The sequence below is a fragment of the Mastigoproctus giganteus genome, chromosome 13, assembly GCF_048544385.1.
Source record: "Mastigoproctus giganteus isolate SK-2022 chromosome 13, ASM4854438v1, whole genome shotgun sequence".
Classification (NCBI taxonomy): Eukaryota; Metazoa; Arthropoda; class Arachnida; order Uropygi; family Thelyphonidae; genus Mastigoproctus; species Mastigoproctus giganteus.
In genome coordinates, this window is record NC_143587.1 from 17,165,772 (window position 1) to 17,185,307 (window position 19,536).

The 19,536-nt window shown below is 35.5% G+C and overlaps 1 protein-coding gene across 1 annotated transcript; it reads right to left on the bottom strand.

Annotated features, from left to right (window-relative positions):
• Positions 1 to 16,775: 16,775 nt before the first annotated feature.
• On the bottom strand, positions 16,776 to 19,186 carry LOC150075812 (uncharacterized). Its single transcript, XM_090387833.1, has one exon. It carries the CDS (start codon positions 19,184 to 19,186, stop codon positions 16,784 to 16,786), a length of 2,403 nt encoding a protein of 800 aa, XP_090243959.1. The 3' UTR covers positions 16,776 to 16,783.
• Positions 19,187 to 19,536: the final 350 nt, after the last annotated feature.

The following is a 19,536-nucleotide window of genomic DNA, read 5'->3' on the forward strand; positions in this document are numbered from 1 at the left end:
CCTTCATTCCCCTCACCGATCGTGTTACTCTTCTCTGTACACGCTCAAGCAAATCTACATCCTTCCTAAAATTAGGCCTACAGACCTGTACGCAGTACTCAAGGCGTGGCCTGACCATTGCCTTATACAGAGGGACAATCACCTCCTTTTCCCTGCTAGCAAAATTCCTATATACCATTGACAAAACCCCATGACCTGCCCTAGCAGCCTGTCTACATTGCTCAGAAAACTTCATATCTGACTGCACAATTACTCCCAGGTGTTTTTCATTTTCTACCACCTTAAGTGTAGTACCACACAGTTGGTACGTTTCTCTGGGGTTACTTCTACCCATATGCAGTACTTTGCATTTGTCAAGGTTAAACTTCAGTTGCCACTTAGCCCATCTGCCCAAATTATCTAGATCCTGTTGCAGTAGCACACTGCCATTACTGTCATTAACAACCCTGCCAACCTTCGTGTCATCTGCAAACTTCGACATTAAGCCTGATATACCTTCATCAATATCATTGATAAATATACAAAACAACAGTGGACCCAACACCGAACCCTGTGGGACTCCACTAATAACATTAGTCCACGAAGAGCAGCACCCATTGATTACCACCCTCTGTCTTCTCCCACTTAACCATCCTTTTATCCATTGTAGCAACTTACCCTTAATACCATTCTGCTCCAATTTGTACAGTAGTCTTCCATGCGCAACAGTGTCAAAAGCTTTCCTGAAATCCAAGTATATGATATCAAAATTATTTTTTGCATCCAGTTCCTTTGTGACCACATCATAATAACCAATCAAATTTGTCAGACAAGACTTGTTGTTGTTGTTGTTGGGTTTTTTTGGCGCAAGAGCTACTTTGGCCATATTGCGCCTGTTCTTGTCGAGAGACACAGTAATGATTAATAAAAAGGGTTTATAGGAACATAAATATATTAATCTGTTTTAGATAGTGGAAAAACTCAGGTAAATTGGAGTTGTCTCCAATCATATGTCTAATTTGAAGAGGTTCATTTAAATTTGATAGGGATCGGAATGATGTGTTTCTGGCATACTGATAGTGAGTGCACTCTATAAGGATATGTTTTACGGTTAGCGTTGAATTACAGTGGAAGCACAGTGGTGGATTATTTCCTCGCAATAAATAGTGATGTGTAAGTTGGGTATGACCTATACGTGCTCTAGCAAGTACTACCTCTTCATGTCTGTTTGAATGGAAACTAGATTTCCATAGCTGTGGATTCTGTTTTATATTTAGTAACTTGTTATTTTCCTGATTATGCCATATTTCTCGCCATTTTTCATTGCAAATGCGGCGTATGATTGATTTGTAGTCTGTGTAAGGAATCCGGATGTGGTTATTATCGGTGGGGTTTCTTGCTGCTTTATCTGCACTCTCATTTCCTGGTATTCCAGTGTGCCCTGGAATCCAACAGAATGTGACAGTCTGCCTATTGTTATGCAATTCGGATATTTGAGTTCTTATTTGATTTATTAGTGGATGTGGAGAGCGAGAATTGCCTTGGAGGGCTGTCACTGCACTCAAGGAGTCTGTATAGATAATAGTCTTCGGAGTGAAAACATGAGCAAGCAAGGTCAAACCCATCTTAATGGCATAGAGTTCTGCAGTGAAAATGCTGCATTCTTGTGGTAATGAAACAGACACTGTTGATGTTGGTAGCACCACAGCAGCTCCCACAGCTGTGTCATTTTTAGAGCCATCAGTATAAATTTGCAAAGTGTCTGCATTTGCCAAAGAGTGAGCTGCATGTAGTTTCTGAATGGTTGAATTGTTCAGGGAGTGTTTCCCCCAACGTCGGAAATAGTCATCACACGAAGGTATACACACTTTCCATGGAGACTGTACAATTTCTCTGTCTTGATGTAAATTGTCCAACTGCATATTCCACTGCTGAATCAGTTCTCGTAGACGGATTCCTGTAGGTTTGTTTTCAAGAGGCTTATTTCTGAAAAGGTTTACCCATTGTGGATCATAGAGGTATGGCCAGATAGGATGAGATGGAAGGCTATATATTTTAACTGCATAATTGAGGAGCAGCATCTTTCTCCGAAGGTGGAGTGGAGGTTCATTGGCCTCTATATATAAGCTTTGCACCGGCGAAGTCCTGAACGCCCCAAGAGCAATCCTGAGCGCACTATGTTGTATTGTGTTGAGACAGGCTAACAGAGTCTTTCGGGCGGAGTCATAAACAGGAGCACCATAATCTAATCGAGATCTGATTAAGGCCCGGTATAGGTGGAGTAGAGTATAGCGATCAGCTCCCCATGTCATAGATGAGATGACTTTAAGTATATTCAGCTTTTTCATACAGACAGTTCGCGTTTGTAGTATGTGTTTCTGGAATGTCAGTTTAGTGTCAAGAGTTATGCCCAAGAATCGGATATTGCTGGTAATTGGTATCGGTTGTTTTTCCAGTGATAATTCAGGTTCTGGATGTAGTTGGCGTTTTTTACAAAAGTGAATGGCTGCAGTTTTGGTTGCTGATAGACGGTAACCATTACGTGAAGTCCATGATACTATTTTGTTTATTGCAAGCTGCAAATGTCGTTCAATTGAACGCATATTCTGTGAATGGCAAGATATCGCAAGATCATCAGCATAAAGATAGATTTCTACGTTACTCAAGATGTTCTGCGCTAGATTGTTTATCCTAAGAGCAAAGAGGGTAGCGCTGAGTACCGATCCCTGTGGTACACCTTCTCTTTGGATAAGAGCTTGCGAAACAGCATTACGATAACTCACTTGAAAGGTTCTAATTTTAAGGTAACTCTCTATGATCATTGGGAGTCGACCTCTGAGTCCTATAGCATATAGGTCTTGCAGAATACCATAGCGCCAGGTGGTGTCAAAGGCTTTTTCAATATCCAGGCACACCATGACAAGATGTTCTTTCCGAATAAAGGCGTTCCGTATGTTACACTCAGCTTTCACCATAAGGTCTAATGTGGATCGGTTTTTGCGAAAGCCGTATTGATTACTACTGATGACTGAGTGGGATTCTATGTACCATACAAGTCTATCGTGTACCATCTTTTCCAATGTCTTGCCCAAGCAGCTGGTAAGGGATATCGGTCTATAGTTGCAGGGATTCGTCTGATCTTTCCCAGGTTTGGGAAAAGCTAGCACTGTTGAATGACACCATGAGCGAGGATAATAGCTTTCGGAGAAGACCCGATTCAGAAAAAGCAATAGGGAATTTAGAGCCTTTTTGTCTAGGTGTTGTAACATGACGTAATAAAGACCATCAGGTCCTGATGCCCCATTTCTTGATTTGTTTAGAGCAACCTGCAGCTCCAACATTGTAAAGGGTTGATTATATGGGAGCTCTATTCTTGTACTGAAGTTTAATTTGCTTTGCTCAGTCCTTCTTTTCAGTTGCTGAAAAGATGGTTCATATGCAGCTGTATCTGAGATATTGGCAAAGTTTTCTGCTAGAGCATTAGCTATTTCAACTGGGGATGATAAATCTTGTCCATTCCATCTCAGTATTGGAGAAGATGCTGGGAGAAATCTACCATTTAGTTTTTTTATTTTATTCCAGATTATTCTGCTGTTTGTGTTCTTTGTTATAGTAGAGGCAAACTGGATCCAAGAATCTCTTTTTGCCTTTTTCCTTACGAATCGCGCTTTTGCTTTCAGTTTTTTGAAATTTATAAGGTTCTCGGTAGTTGGGTTTTTACGAAACAGGTTCCATGCCCTGTTTTTCTCTTTTTTTGCAAGTTGGCATGCTTCACTCCACCAAATATTGGTATGTTTAAACGAACCAGTACGCATTTTTGGTATGGCCTTGGTCGCGGCATTCAGAATCTCAGATGTGATGTGCTGTGTGGCATCATCAATGGATTGGAAATTGATAATTTCATCATTGAATGAGATACTGAGAGCAAATAACTTCCAATCGGCTTTGGAAAATTTCCATTTTAAGCGGGAATTATTTACCTGAGGGATTCTAGCTATTTGGATTTCGCAAATTATTGGAAAATGGTCACTGTTTAGCGGATTGTCCAGAATTGTCCAGCGGATGAGTGGATATAATGTTGGAGAGCAGATTGTCAAGTCTATAGCTGTCGTTGTTCTAGTAGAGAAATGGATGTAGGTATCAGCACCAGTATTCAACAGTGTTAGATTGTGTTTGTCAAGCAGCGACTCCAGTACTTTACCTCGTCTGTCTGTATGTGGGGAGCCCCAGATCAGGTGGTGTGCATTGAAATCTCCAAATAAACAAAATGGAGGAGGGATCTGTAGTAGAAGTACTTCTAGGTCATTATAAGTATATTCTTTGTTTGGTGATAGGTAGATTGAAACTACTGTTAACATGATTCCTAAGGAGACACGCACTGCTACTGCTTCTAAGGAAGTTTGCAGTGGAATGTGTTTAGTAGGGACTCTTGAGTTTACTAGAATGGCCACACCTCCACGCACGGTGGTATTATTATTTCTATTATGTTGATATATAGTATAGTTCTTGATTTTTGGAATTACTTGCGGAGGTAAATTAGTTTCTTGCAAACATATGCTTACTGGACTGTACTGTTGGATTAGGTCATGGATATCATCGATATTACTACGTAGACCTCTACAGTTCCACTGTATTATGTGATCCATTATTTGATTTTGGCGGTTGTGTTTGATTCAGTCTGTTTTTTAGGTCCAGTCTGTTTTTGTCTCTCAAATTTTATTCTTTCTTTTTTCGAAAAGATAGGACGCGCTGTGTCCATGTCATCATCTGCGTACAGCTCTAAGATTGGCTCATCCGGGCTGATGTTTTCATTAGTATCCATATTTGTTGTATTTTGCTGACTTTTCTGCCTTGGGACTGCTGTTTTAGTTTTTATAGTTGCTGAGGAAGACTGCAAAGCCGTTGGCGGTACTGTAATTGGTGTGTTATTGGCACTGTCATTCACATGCTGTTCCATATTAGTTTGCTTTGATTTTGAGAGTATTTCTCTAGCCCAGTCTGCAATAGACATGGATGGAGGAACTGACACGTCAGTTTGAGTGGCTGCTGACTGATATTTCTTTGTTGCTGCTGCGTAGGTGTGTTTAGTTGTAGTAAGCATAATCTGCTTCTTTGCTTCTTGGTATGTGACTTTCCGCTCTACTTTATATTGTTGGATCTTTTTTCCTGTTTTCCACAGTTCACAGGACTTTGAGTAGGCAGGGTGTTGGCCTTGACAGTTTGAACAATGTGGTGTTTCCGCATCACATTCCGTTTGTGCGTGGGATTTTGAACCACAGTTTGGACACACAGCATCCCCTCGACAGACGGTCTGAGAGTGTCCAAACTTTTGGCACTTATAACATCTGATGGGATTAGGAATGTAGGGTCTTATACGGCAATTGAGATAGCCGGCTTTAACACTAGATGGTAAATTTGGTGTGCCAAACGTAAGGATGATGTTCCGCGTTGGAACCAGCTGGCCATCTTTTTTGATCATGATGCGCTTAGCATGTGTGACTTTTTGTTCTTTTAATTCTTCGACTAATTCGTCTTCTGTGACGTTAATCAAATCCCACTCAGTGATGACCCCTTTGGAAGCATTTAGCGTCGCATGTAGGGTAACTTGCACGGGAATACCACCAAAGGCTGAGAGGTTCAGCAGAGTCTCTGATTGCTGACGGCTCACACTTTCAATTAGTAAATCACCTGATCTAAGTCTTTTCACCATTTTAGGTGAACCTGCTGTATTTTCCAAACATTTCTGTATCAGAAACGGGGAGAGTGTACTCATGCATTTGTTTGACAAGGAGTGGAATATAAGGAAAGATGGACATTCCTTTTGCTCTGTGTCAGTCCTCAGTCTTTTCGACTGTGATGTGTCATGGTCATTATCATTTGATTTAGGACATGAGCGCCGAGGCTCAATTGGAGGGAAATTGTCAAATTCCATGTTTGCTCCTTTTCGCCCCGGGAGAGTGGCTTTCTTCTCCCAGGTTACCGGCCCCGCCACGTGGAGGCAGGAGCGGTGCCACCAGTGACCAAGCGGTTGTAAAGTTTAGTAGCCTGTTAGTAATTAATATATATACTCTGAAAAAAGAAAGGTAGTTTTCCTTTCTTGGTTCTTACTTTAACGCTTGAAGCACAGAACCACTTTAGCTAAACAAAAGAGAAAACGACACTAGAAATAAAATTGAACTTTGTCGCTTAGAAATAGCACACTATATATCTCAGAGGAAATCGCTTGTCACTATCGCTTGGCACTCGGGGCCAGACAAGACTTGCCCTTAACAAACCCATGCTGTGTCTGAATTATTGCTGCAGTCTTGTCTAGATGATCCTGCAATGCATCTTTAACCAGTGACTCCATTGTTTTACCCGGAACAGAAGTTAAACTAACTGGTCTGTAATTACTCGTGTCACCCTTTGAACCTCCTTTGTGAATTGGGGATACATTTGCACATCTCCAGTCCGTGGGAACCTCCCCTGAATCCAAGGATGCTCTCATAATTATGGCTAAGGGTTTGCTTAGTTGCTTTGCCGCCTCCTTTAATATAACTGGATAGATCCCATCCACCCCAGGTGCCTTTCTTATGTTTAACTTCAACAATTTCTCCTCCACTTTGCTCTCAGTATTACAAAATCATTAAGCACACTGCTGCAATTTGATAACCTTCTTCCATTTTCAAACTGTAATAATTCCTCACGTGTGAATGTAGATGCAAAATACTCATTCAGTTTGTTTGCTATCTGAGCAGGATCATCAACAGTCGAACCATCGATGTCAAGTGGACCAATCATATTCAGCCCCTTCCTTTTAGAGTTTATATAAGTAAAGAAATCCTTGCTGTTTTTCTTAGCATCTTTTGCCAAAGATTTCTTGTAATCCGCCTTTGCCTGCCGAACCTCCTTTGTGACCTGATTACAGACTAGCTTATATCTGCTACAGGCTTCTGCGTCGCCTGATAATTTATATGCATCCCATGCATTTTTCTTCTCTGACACGAGTCTCATTAGTTCATTTGATAACCATTTAGGCCTAAACCTTGAACAATATTTCTTCATCGGTATGAAAAGTCTAGTAGCTTCCACGATTAATTCCTTGAATGCTTCCCACTTAGAATTTACTGTTTGGTGAGGAACATGGGAGTGAAATAAGCCTCTTGCAGCTATATTAATCTACTAGAACAGTGTCATCCAACCTTTTCCCCTATTAATGTTCATAATTAGATTTGTCTTGTGGGCCGCACTGAGCGATTTAAAAAAAATTAGTGTGTTGTCTTGCTAAATTTGGGATTTAATAATAACAATGTATACTGAAATGATCTGATGTCACCATAAAAATCAGACCAATTTTTGTTTCAAATTAAAAGCATTTATTTGACTAGAAATGTCCGCAAGAATTATAAGATCAAACGGCCAGTCCAAATTTGATAGTTATTTTATTGGTTTCCCTTTTTCTGTCATAAAAATATCTATTTCATGATGCAGTTTAAAGAAACGATATGGCACATTGCCACGACTAAGTCATCTCACTGCAATATGTAAAATTACATCTTTGTATTAAACTTCAATTTCTGAAAGAAACTGTTGGAACGTATGGTATTAAGGCCATTAATCTTATAAAATTTAGTTGAAACCACATTCATAATGTGGTTGTTTCATTTCCAATTGGAGTTTCAGTTCCGATATCTATCATTTTCTTCGTTATTCTGCCCACGAGCCCAATGTTTTTACCAATCATATTTTTGGCACCGCCAGTTGTGACTCCTACCAGTTTTTAACATTTTTCAGTAGTCATCCATCCAGTGTCACACAAAAATATTTCATTTGTTTTCCAGTTGTTCGAACAAATTTTTTCCAATATCTTCTACTCTTCGCATAATAAACTATTTTTCGAGACAAACTAATGTCTTGTGTCATTATTCGTTTACCCGGGCAAATTTCTTCCACAACTTTTAACAAATTCACCATCACTGAACAGTTTACTTTCAAAAGCGATCAAATGTGCAACTTGTAACTGGTACTTACAGCAAATAAATCTGACTGATACGTTTTCAATGTGTTTTCTTTTCTAAATGTTTGATATAAATATTTGATTCAATGGTAAGGCAAAAAAAAAAATCTTTTTGTAATGTTTATGCTATCAATTGTGTTGTCCCTGTATTTTATACAAATCACTTTTTACATTTTCCCCCAGAACTGGGGTTTTTTTTTTTCACCCAGCAAAACTGACCAGAGAGCAGATGCAATTTACAGACACAAATATGGGTATATGTAGGAAACTACCGAGTGACCCTAATATAATTTGAATTATTATAATTGTAAAAAACTGTTTATGACGATTTTTTTCCATTATACACCATTTTAATATCCTAAAAATAATTTGGCCTTTGTCTCCGTACTTCACACATTTTGTTTGGCTCGCCATTTATAAAGGTTGCCCACCCCTACTCTACACTAACTGAAACACTGAATAATCTGCAAAATGAAAGTGTGACAAAAACGCTTTATTTACTAGAAAACAATGAATTATGCTTTTTCACTTGGTTTGGCTTCCTGTAAATCTCAAATCATCTTGTCAGCAAGAACTGAGGGTTCTTATTTCATAGTTGGGCACGTTAAAGTTACTTTAGCACCTTTTCCCACATTTATTGATCAGTTTTTGTTCAACAGAATTGTCCTTTTCCATCATAACATGGACCCACACAAAATAAAAAAGGGACCCTGAAGATTTCTGTGAAATTCAGACTTGTCTATGGGAACATTACAAATTGTAAACGAAGAACACCCGTTAACAGATTTCGCGTATTTTTTTGTTAACCAAATTAGGGTTGGGCCTCCCAACCCTAATCGGGGGGTTCGAGCCCCTTGTTAATCTATCCTATTATAATTAGCAGTCTTCTCTATGTATTTGGCATGCTAAACTTTTTTGAATTCGGCATTTTGTGTAATTATAAATAAATCAATGCAAAACATTTTCTGTATAAAAAACAAAATTTTATTTAAAAATTAAGCCACCAATCAAAAGTTCCATATATACTGACTGAAGTATACTGATTACTAACGAATAACATTGTCAATACCAACAAATAGTAGTTATAGTGACAAAGTATATCATGATGTTAGGCAAAAATAACCTTTGATAAATAGGAAAAATAGAGAAATTTATTTTTCCTTAATTGGAATCATTCATGTTGATTAGTAGTACAGTTCATATTTGGCTTTATATCTAATATTAGTGGTGATTTATTTCATATTAATATATAATAAAATTTTAACTACATTTCATATTTCAAAGAATAAACGCTTATTCTGAAAAAAAAAAAAAAAAAAAAAAAAAGAAATACACAGCATTTATAACTAAATACATCTATGAAAAATCTCAAATGATCGCAAACACTTTTAGCTGGATGGTCAGATTTATACTAAATATAAGCACCAATTTATTAGAGAACAATATATATAGATTACATAAAATACAAGTCTGAATAAAAGAGAAATGTAAAATAAAATTCTTAATTTGCTTAATACAGTCTTAATTCAACTCTTAATTTGCAAGCACAATTCATAGTTGGTTATCCACTCAATATATAGAATACAAGGATAACTATTTTATTTGCATGCATTTTTATCTGTGAGACCCACTGGAACAAAATCAATGTTTCTCATATAAGAGAATTCTATTCTTAGGCCCTAGATTTAATAAATATCTAAGAATCTTCATTTCAGATTTTACATCTCAAAAAGATTCAGGGAAATGAACATTTTATTGGCATCAAATCTTCCAGCACAAACAACTAGAACATCACCATTATGACTACTGAACAATTGAATTGGCTCTTCAAAATTTTATAGGTATCGAATTTCCCAGCAAGAACAACTACATAACATCATCACCATACTTGACTTTACCAAACAATTCAACCAGCTGTTCAGTATTATATAGGCATCGAATCTCCCAGCAAGAATGATTAAACATCTTCAGCGTACTGATTTTACCAGTATGCAATTATATAGGCATCGAATCTCCAAGAGAGAATGAATACACATCTTCACCACACTGATTTTACTGAACAATTCAACTAATTGTTCAGTATTATATAGGCATCGAATCTCCTGAAAAGAACAACCACAGCACCTTATTCTACACTGGTGCTACTGAACAATTCAACTGGTTGTTCCGAATTTTGTAGGCATCTGATCACCCGGGAAGAACTATAAAAAAAATTGACAGCAATAGTTCTACCACACACTTAAAATGGCTGTTCACATTGTTTCACCAACATACAATAAAAGACACTACAAAAATACACATCCTAAACAGCCTTTACCACAATGTATCATTTACACTCCTTGTGTGTGTGTGTGTGTGTGTGTGTGTATATATATAAAATATCTACCCATAACATATCACATTAAACACATAAATCTGACATTTTCTGGCCACTAAATACTTAAAATTAAAAGTTACAACAACTGGCATCACGTACATAACAAAGAATCATTATTTTTTTTTCAGGCAAGTGCAAAAGAGAATAACATGTTTCTACGAAAGCTAGCAGATAATATTGCTTGGTTAAATAAAACGGTGATTGGTTAAGTCAGTAATGGAATCTAGGTTTCTATAACAACCACTGTTATACCATGTGAATATTAAGATAGTTTATTTAGCTATTAACAAAATCAGTATACATTTAAAGTAATATTTTAGGAACTTTGTCAGAACCCACCCTCAGACCGTACACAGGATGGGTTACCGCAATGTTGCCTTAATGTATAATGATTTAGTTAATAGCTAATTAAACTATCTTAATATTCATGTGTTATTAACAGTGGTCATTATAGAAATCTACATTCCATGCAAAATCACCACGTAACATTCTTCGTTCTTCTCCAACTATGCAAGTCAATCAGGTTCAACTTAAAATGGAAAATAATGGCAAATCACAGGGATACAATTAATTACAAGTCTTAATCAATTACATCACACTAAATATAATCTTACAAGTATTTTGACACATTAAAATGAAAATAATACAAAAATACAATAAACGTTATACTTGAGAACAATTTTAATTGGCCATCTCAGCTGCAGATTGCTGGATGCTACAAAACATGAGAACTGAATCTACCTTTATTATTCATGAAATGGGCTAGTTTTTTTGTTAAAAGACTCTGGTGGGACAATAATATATCACATTAACCATAATTTTTATTCTTAAATTTTGGTGTAACCAGTGGTTAAGAGCTACACATAGAAAATCTTTTCAGTTAAAGCTATTTACAAATAGTAAAGTAATAACGGATATTGTTCTGCAGTTTTTCGACTTAGAGCTAACAAACTTTCTGATTTTCATGGCAGAGCATTCAGAATGAGACAAATCACAAGAAAAGGATTCTTCAAAAATAATTCTGATAAAGAATGTAATGAAGAATTTTATATTGAAACATTAGCAAAATTAAAATGGCTACTGTGGAAACATGAATATATTAACAATGTTTGAAAAGGTGATTAAAATGTATTCAGACTAGCACATCTAAGAATTCTTAAGACATTTAACAGACATATGGCTAATCATCTCTCATTGCTTTTGATTATAAGTACTTTCTATATATTCATTAAATATACTTCACCAAACTGAGTGTTTATCTTTTTTGGTATATTCAGGTTTCACTATATAATTTCTGGTAACGACTGATAGACTGGTTTAAATTAAAAACTTTATTACAAATACAAATAAAATACTAACATATATAAAATAAAAGCATTAAAATATACATAAATAATAAAATAGAAGCTTTAGGGGCAAGGTGTCCCTTCATCGGCTTCATCAAACAAAGCCAGCTGATGAAGGGACACCTTGCCCCGAAAGCTTCTATTTTATTATATATATTTTAATACTTATGTATTTTATTGCCTTTATATCTGTTTTAGTAATTTATTTATGAATATATCTATTTATTTTAATAAAGTTATAATAAATTAAATTAAGCTACGCTATTATATTGTGTCAGTTATAAATGGTACTTTAAGAGATCTACAATTTTCGAATTGTAAAGTTTAACTTAAACCAGTCGGTCCTTGCTAGAAATTATATAGTGATATGCAGCCCAACATCCAAGGCATGTTTTCTAATATTCAGATTTGTTTCAAGTGCGCTGCACTTATGGGGATAGGTTTACAAACCAGTAATTAAATTCTTAGGAAAAATTGTTTGAAGCATGTGGATTCCACTGAATTCCCTTGTAATTTTTCATTTACACTTGTACAGAACAGATGTAAATCTAATAACTTTAAATTAGCACAGCTTTTCAATTTTATTCAATGAAACTCACCTCAATGAAAAAAAGCATTTCACTGTTGGTTCACTGATGATAATGGACTAAACCATGGGTCAAACTTTGACGAACATTAGCTGGAAGTTCAGATCGAGAATGAACTGCATATTTAATCCAGCAGCAGTGGCAAGTAATTTTACAGGCCTTCGTTCTCACCTGTCGAAAAAAAAAATACTTGTTGCATGTTAATAGCGGTTCAAGATTAACAGCTTGTCCTCTGTCTAGCTTCCTAAATATAGATACAATTTTACTTCAGCAGTTTGGAAGTGATGCATATCATTTACACAAAGTTGTGCAACATTTGCAAAAACATGATGCATTTGAATTTCTGCACACAGTTTTATGATCTTGAAAATGACTAGTAATCGTGTTTATGGTGTGTTTTCCAACAGAATTAATAAAAACAGTTGCTTGAAAATAAACAGTACATAAAAAAACTAATTTTCAAATTTAAATCACTAAGAAATGGTCAAGCATCTGTATATACTGCAAGTAGAGAGAGACTGAAATAAAAAAAAAAAAAAAAAAAAAGAGAAACATGGCTCTGTCACCAGGTTAAAGAGAACTTGGTACCACAATTCATTGGTGCACTAAGTTGCACATGAATTTAAAAACAAAAGTACATATTTTTAAGAAATCATCAGATAAACTGAAGTGTGCGTTTTTGCTGATGCTACACAAGCTGTTTCTTTGCATCATTTTACCAAAATTAATATCAAACTCAGAACAAACTTTTCTTCATTCTCATTTAGCTCTTGAACTTCTGTTTTTTGGAACAATCAATTAATCACCCACTTGTTTGGATCAACCAATCGCTGGCTAAAGGCACATCTCATCTATTCTGTAACTGTCTTTCCTCGAATTCAAATTGAGAAAAGACGGTTGCAGAAATTTGCCTTTAGCCAGTGAGTGGTTTACTGCTGGAATAAAACTTCCATCTGTTGTTGTGGAAGCTGATAGCTTAAATAAGTTCAAGGAAGAACTCAACAGACTTTTGGAGTGGATGTAGAGGTGAGTGGGAAGTGTTTTTTTTTTTTGGCCGATGCTGTAAAAGCTTGCTTTCTTGCATCACATGGTTGTTATTTGGCTTTTAGGAGCATTAGCAACTAAGGCCATATTGCTCCGGGATATGCGGTGGTCATTCCCTGACCTTTCCGCATTTGGTGGTGATGGGCTCGAACCCCGGTCTAATCAAAAGCGTGTGCTACACACTGCTGCTCCTTCCCACCTGGCTACGGAGGCGCCAACTTGCATCATATGCCACTACTAATGCTTCCTTCACATTTATCTCTTGAAAACTGCAAATTACAGAAATTCAAGTCTAATGTTAACAAGTATATTTTCTTTTTCAACCTTCAACCCATGCACAGACTAAGTATTATAGGTTCTATAATACCTTTCATGTTTGAAGTTTTCATTAAAAAAAAAATTTGAGGTGAATTTCAAGAAATATAATTAAAAAGTCATGCTATTTAGAGTTTCTACACAGATTTCCAAGAGCCTTAGTAAACAATTTACATATGATATACAGTTAATTTTTGTACATACTGAATATGTCATAATTTTGAAGTAAAGTGGTCTGAAATTTTAAAACAAATTCAACAGCCAGCCATGTAAGATACCTTTATAATAATAGATAAGGTAGGAAGAAGTTAACACGTTAAAGAATGAAATTTTGCATAAAATGCTACAACTTTTATAAGCAGAGTAGCAAAAGTATTTAAACCTCAGTAGGAAAGCCAAGTGTCACAGCAGCTATTACAAAAACCACATTTAATATAGAAAGAAAGAATTACAGACAGATGGACCTTGAACAATGCCAGCCCATGTTTTTAATTAAAGCAATGAAAAGTTGCCATGGAAATAAAGCAAATAATGATGACATTAACAAAATGGAAATTTTTATAGCTATACCACAGCTATAAAAATACAGTTGAAGTTATTTAGAGGCCATGCATAAGTTTCATACCACACTTCTAATGTTTTTGGAGATTTGTAGAATAGGGAAAACACGTATACCCCATAAGCAATATCAGATTTAGACATGAGGCTGTAAGTTGGAGCACACAAAGAGCCCATCTCGGAGAGCGAGACCAAATAAACAAAAAAAAAAAAAAAAAAAAAAAAAAGAGATATATATATATATATATTACAACCCTGAGTAAAAATTCTGGAGCAAACACATAATAAACTGACTGAACTATGTTCACTATGCTAGATTTTATGTTCTAACAGATTTTATTTTATCATAAAAATTGCCAGATTATGCTATAGAAAATTACATTGAGATCTAAAGCCTAAGATTAAAATACAAAGTGCGCCTTACTTTTAGCAGTACTTCTCAGTATCCTTCTAATCACAAATACCCTGATACTCATTATTATAACAACATATGTAATAAGGAGATTACTTTGTGACTCATCTGATTTGCACAACCATGTATGATCATTTATATTTAGCAATGATCAAACACTATGATTTATTATTATACAATATTTGGAAAATTTCATTACTTTAGTTATTTCATTAGTTTGACCCATGTCAAGAATATATATAAAAATGCATTCTGCAGCCTCACATGGAATATATTTTCAACAAATAAACTGCTTCTACAAATATCTCAGAGCAAAAAACCATATATATATATATATATATATATATATATATAAAAAAAAAAAAAAAAAAAAAGCAGGTACCGTTTTGGACTTCCTATTCAACATTTAACACATCCCAGCTCTTCCCCTCTAACAAAATACTGAAAACATGTTTTCAATATGAAACATATAAGGCAGTAAATTTCCGAAATTAACTAAAATTATTTTACTTCTATAAATGTAAAACAGCAAAATATGACTTTCTTTATGCATTTCATGGTCTACCAACTAGTTTTAATATTCAGAGAAAGGAGTTTATATATTACAAAAAAAATTTTAAAAATAATAAATAATTAGCATATGGCAGTTTTAAGTGGCCAAACTTCTATTCACTTAAACTTCCACCAAACAACAAATCTTGTCGCCTCATCTCATCTGTGTTCATTTAATTACAGCAATGAAAGGTGTACCTACAGAAAAAAAAAACTTTGCAGTTTCATTACAGCAATATTACAACAGTAACATTACAAAAAAATTCTGTAGTTTTGCACTATTTCAATTAACACCATCTTCCAAAAAAATTACAGATTACAACCGATTTGATAAACAGATAATATATATATGTATAAGAAAATAATGTACACATTTTTACAAAAATAAATGTTAACATATGGATAACATGCATGGATGTGGCACAAAAAATGAGTATAGGATGAACACTACAACCACGATCATTCCTTAAAAAAAAAAAAAACTGACAAAGCAATGATAAGTTCAATGCTTTAGAGCCACTGCTATCTATTTATGGGATGGGGGAAAAAATTCCCCCACACGAATCCAGCTAACACAACATTGATTAAGGTCTTCAAGTACTTGAGAATATCCTTGTACAAATGAACAAAAATTAGCCTGTTATTATAATTGTGTTAGTTTACTTTTTTTTTTTTCCTACTATAAACAATTTAAAAAAAAAAAAATTTATCAGCATTTCTGACCAATAGTCTGACAAGTTAAAAACAAAATAAACGGAACAGGAAACAGAAAAATAAGAGCTGGATAATCGTTTAACTATGTTCGAAGGTAGCGAATGACTAAATTTGAAAGTTTTTTTTCACAGTAATGAAAGCACAGAAAGAATCATTACTTCACACTTATTTTATCATTAAGACACCCATATATTAACACCACATCAATATTGTGCCATGACATGGTATAACTTTCTCTTTTCAATGAAAAAATCCATGCCACAAGATTTTCCAAAGCTTACAATCCAGTCAGAGGGAAGGGGAGAGGAAATGCAGATTGTGTCAGCCACCATTTTATTTTTTTATAATACCAGTACTTCTAACAAGTGCACCACCACCAACTGTAATAGGCACTGCCTTAAGAAATAAAGCAAGCAAGATGATAGATGCATATAACTTTAGTTAAAAATTTTTAGAGAACTGACAAAGTAAATAAAGGATAGAAGTTGGATTATTTGCATCTTTTTATAGCTGAGTTTTATTTTTTAAAAATTTAACTGAACCTGGACATCAGTTTATTTCAAGTGACCATCCATCCAAAATTCAAATAAAAACAAGCTGAATTCTAAGAAATCTAAACACATGCTTTATGCTATCTTGTTTACTTCCATTCTATTACTGTGGGCAGCAGGATTTGATGCTAAACTTAAAATGTTACTGCAGACAGTTACACTACACAAAATACTCTTAAGTATAAACAATTTGTTCTAAATATCATATAGAATATAATATCTATTGAAGCATAGTCCCCCAAATGTCTCATATTAATGGTGGCTGATACAAACTGAAGGGCATAAAATATTTCCTTATATAATATTAACTCCCAAAGGATTTTCCTTTTATTCTTGGAAATATCTTCTCCCATTATGAGCTGACTTCAAGTGTTGTGTAGTTAACTGTTGGTAGCATGCCATTCACAATATTTGAGGTAAGATTTATTTCTCTGTGGTGACGTTCCTTGTGAATGCGAACAGCTCCACTTTGGGCAAATCCTTGGTCACAGATATCACATTTGTAGGGCTTTTCTCCGGAATGGATTCGATAATGTATCTTCAGGTCGTGTTGCCACGTGTATACTTTTCCACATACTGGACAAGGGTAGACACGCCATTTCTTGTTTCTGTGACTGACTGTTTCGCAAGCATATGTGTGAAATGATTTTGAATTCACATCTGCAGATCTATCGTTTTCTTCTTTTTTATGGCCCGATGTCATTAATTCTCTTAAAGTGTTTGACAGCTCAATTGTATTTTCGTCAATTTTAATGCTGTTTATAGAATCTTCTGATGCACACGTATTGCTGTCTTCTGTACCTATACTACTACTATCTTCTGAAAATTTTTCCAATTCCTGATTTTCTTCCTTTTCTTGCTTCTTTATACAATGATGGTGAACCAAATCTTGGGAATTCTCAAAACTTTCTTCACAATTTCCACACAAAAAACTTTGCTGGGAGGCATGTTTGGCCATGTGCCGCTTCAAATTTCCAACTTGAGAAAAGGCTCTTTCACAGATGGTACATTTAAATGGCTGTTCACCAGTGTGTATGCGTCGATGATTACGCAGGGTGGATTCATGTGCAAATCCTTTGCCACACTGGACACACAAATGTGGTCTTGCCGATAGGTGCTTTGTCATGTGTCTCTTTAGATTGCCCACTTGAGTGAATGCTCGGGTGCAGACATTACACTTAAATGGCGCCTCCCCAGTGTGTATTCTAAGATGATTTCTTAAAGTTGCAGGATCAGCAAATGCTTTTTCACATTTATTGCATTTGTGAGGGCGGTCACCACGATGAACACCTAAATGCCGATGGAGATTTCCAATCTGGGTAAAGCTGCGATCACATACATTACACTTGAAGGGCGTTTCTCCTGTGTGAAGCCTCATGTGATTAATAATTGCTTGTGAGTGAGAGAAACGACGGAAGCACAAATAACAATGGTAAGGTTGCAATTCTAAGCGTCCATGAACATCTAATGCATGATGTTTTAAATCAATGGCAAGATTGAAATACTGTAAGCATTCTGTGCAAAAGAACTGTAGCCGACTGATGTGCACACGAAAATGAGCTAAAAGAAGTGCCTCGCCAGAAAATGTGTGACTACATTTTGGACAGTGTAGCTGATTATTTTCTGTTGTAGCATGCTGGATGATATGTCCACCATATTTGTCATAATTAATGCTGATTCCACATATGCAACATGGTGTGGTAGAATTATGAGTGTGCATGTGTCTCTTGCTTTCTGCTTCAGTAACAAATGCCTGGTTGCAAAACTGACAGGTATAGAACTTTTCAGGACTTACAATAACAGAGGCTCTGCAGTTAGCTTTATCGACTTCACTTCCTGGTTTTATTGGCTTTCCTTCCTGAATCAAATCTTTATCAATGTCAGTATCAATAACAAGGGGAACATCACTGCTGTCATCATCATAATCATCTTCATCACTAGTTGACATAGCAGATACACCTGTATCTTCTGTCCTTGTATAATCTTCTTTTTCAGGTACAGGATTTTTTTCTGGTGGCTCTGTTATTCCACTTGATTGTTGTACTGTGTTTGTTTTTTCTGTGTGATTTTCTGGAATAATTATTTCCTCAAAATTAGTGAATTTTTCCATTTCTGCAAAAACATCTGGAAATTTTTCTGTGTCCATCTGAATTTCTCCACTTTTTGGAAGATGATAATGTTGTGTATGTGAAAAAATACTCTGCCTAACAGAGGATATTTCTGAATTCTCAGCTCCTACTACATTATGTGGATGCTCATTAATTACCAAATGATGTTCAGTCAGCCCATTTTCTGTTTTATCTTTAGCAGTTTTACCTGGAAGAAACTGCACAGGATTATTTACCAGACTCAATAAACCCATTACACAGTCCCAGTCTTGTATTCTGTCTTCTTGAATGGATGGAAATGTTTTATACTGTTTATCTGGATTGTTCGTCCAAGACATCTGTTCATGAGCAATATCTGTAGTAATATGGTGAATGCCATCCTCAATATGTTCAGAGCTCAGCCTTTGATTTTTACATTGAATTTCCATAACAGAATCATTATCCTTGACTGGTTTCTCATATTCATCAAGTAATGTTAGTTTATTTTTTTTTGGACATATTTGGATGTGAACTTGTAAAGCCCGAGCAGTATAGTTCCCTCGACAGCTCGGGCATGAAAAAAATTGAGGTCTTTCTCTACTGACCTCTTCCAATTCAGGAAGGAATTCACCATCGCTTTCTTCATCATCGCAAGCTGGATTTCCCATATTGGACTGTGCATGCTAGGACTGGTTATCACTAAAGTGAAGAACACTTCGCTGAACCTTCACAGAATTCTAACTTTTTCCAGTAGTATCCTGAAACAAAATAAAACAAATTATCTTAAAAGACTGAAATAAATCAGTATAGAAGAATTCATTTCTAAAAGAAGTTCATGTTATATTTGAATTTGTCAAATGATCTGATTTCAGCCCATGCATTTAGATGTCAATTGTTTATTAATAATAACACTATACAACATTCTAGAAGGATGACAGAAATGTCTATCAGTTTATAACTGAGTACATATACCTGGATACTCAAAAAAAAAAAAAAAAAAACTGGGATAAAGGACTGA

Coding starts and splice junctions, on each gene's coding strand:
- LOC150075812 (XM_090387833.1), bottom strand. CDS start 19,186: ATGGGAAATCCAGCTTGCGATGATGAAGAAAGCGATGGTGAATTCCTT.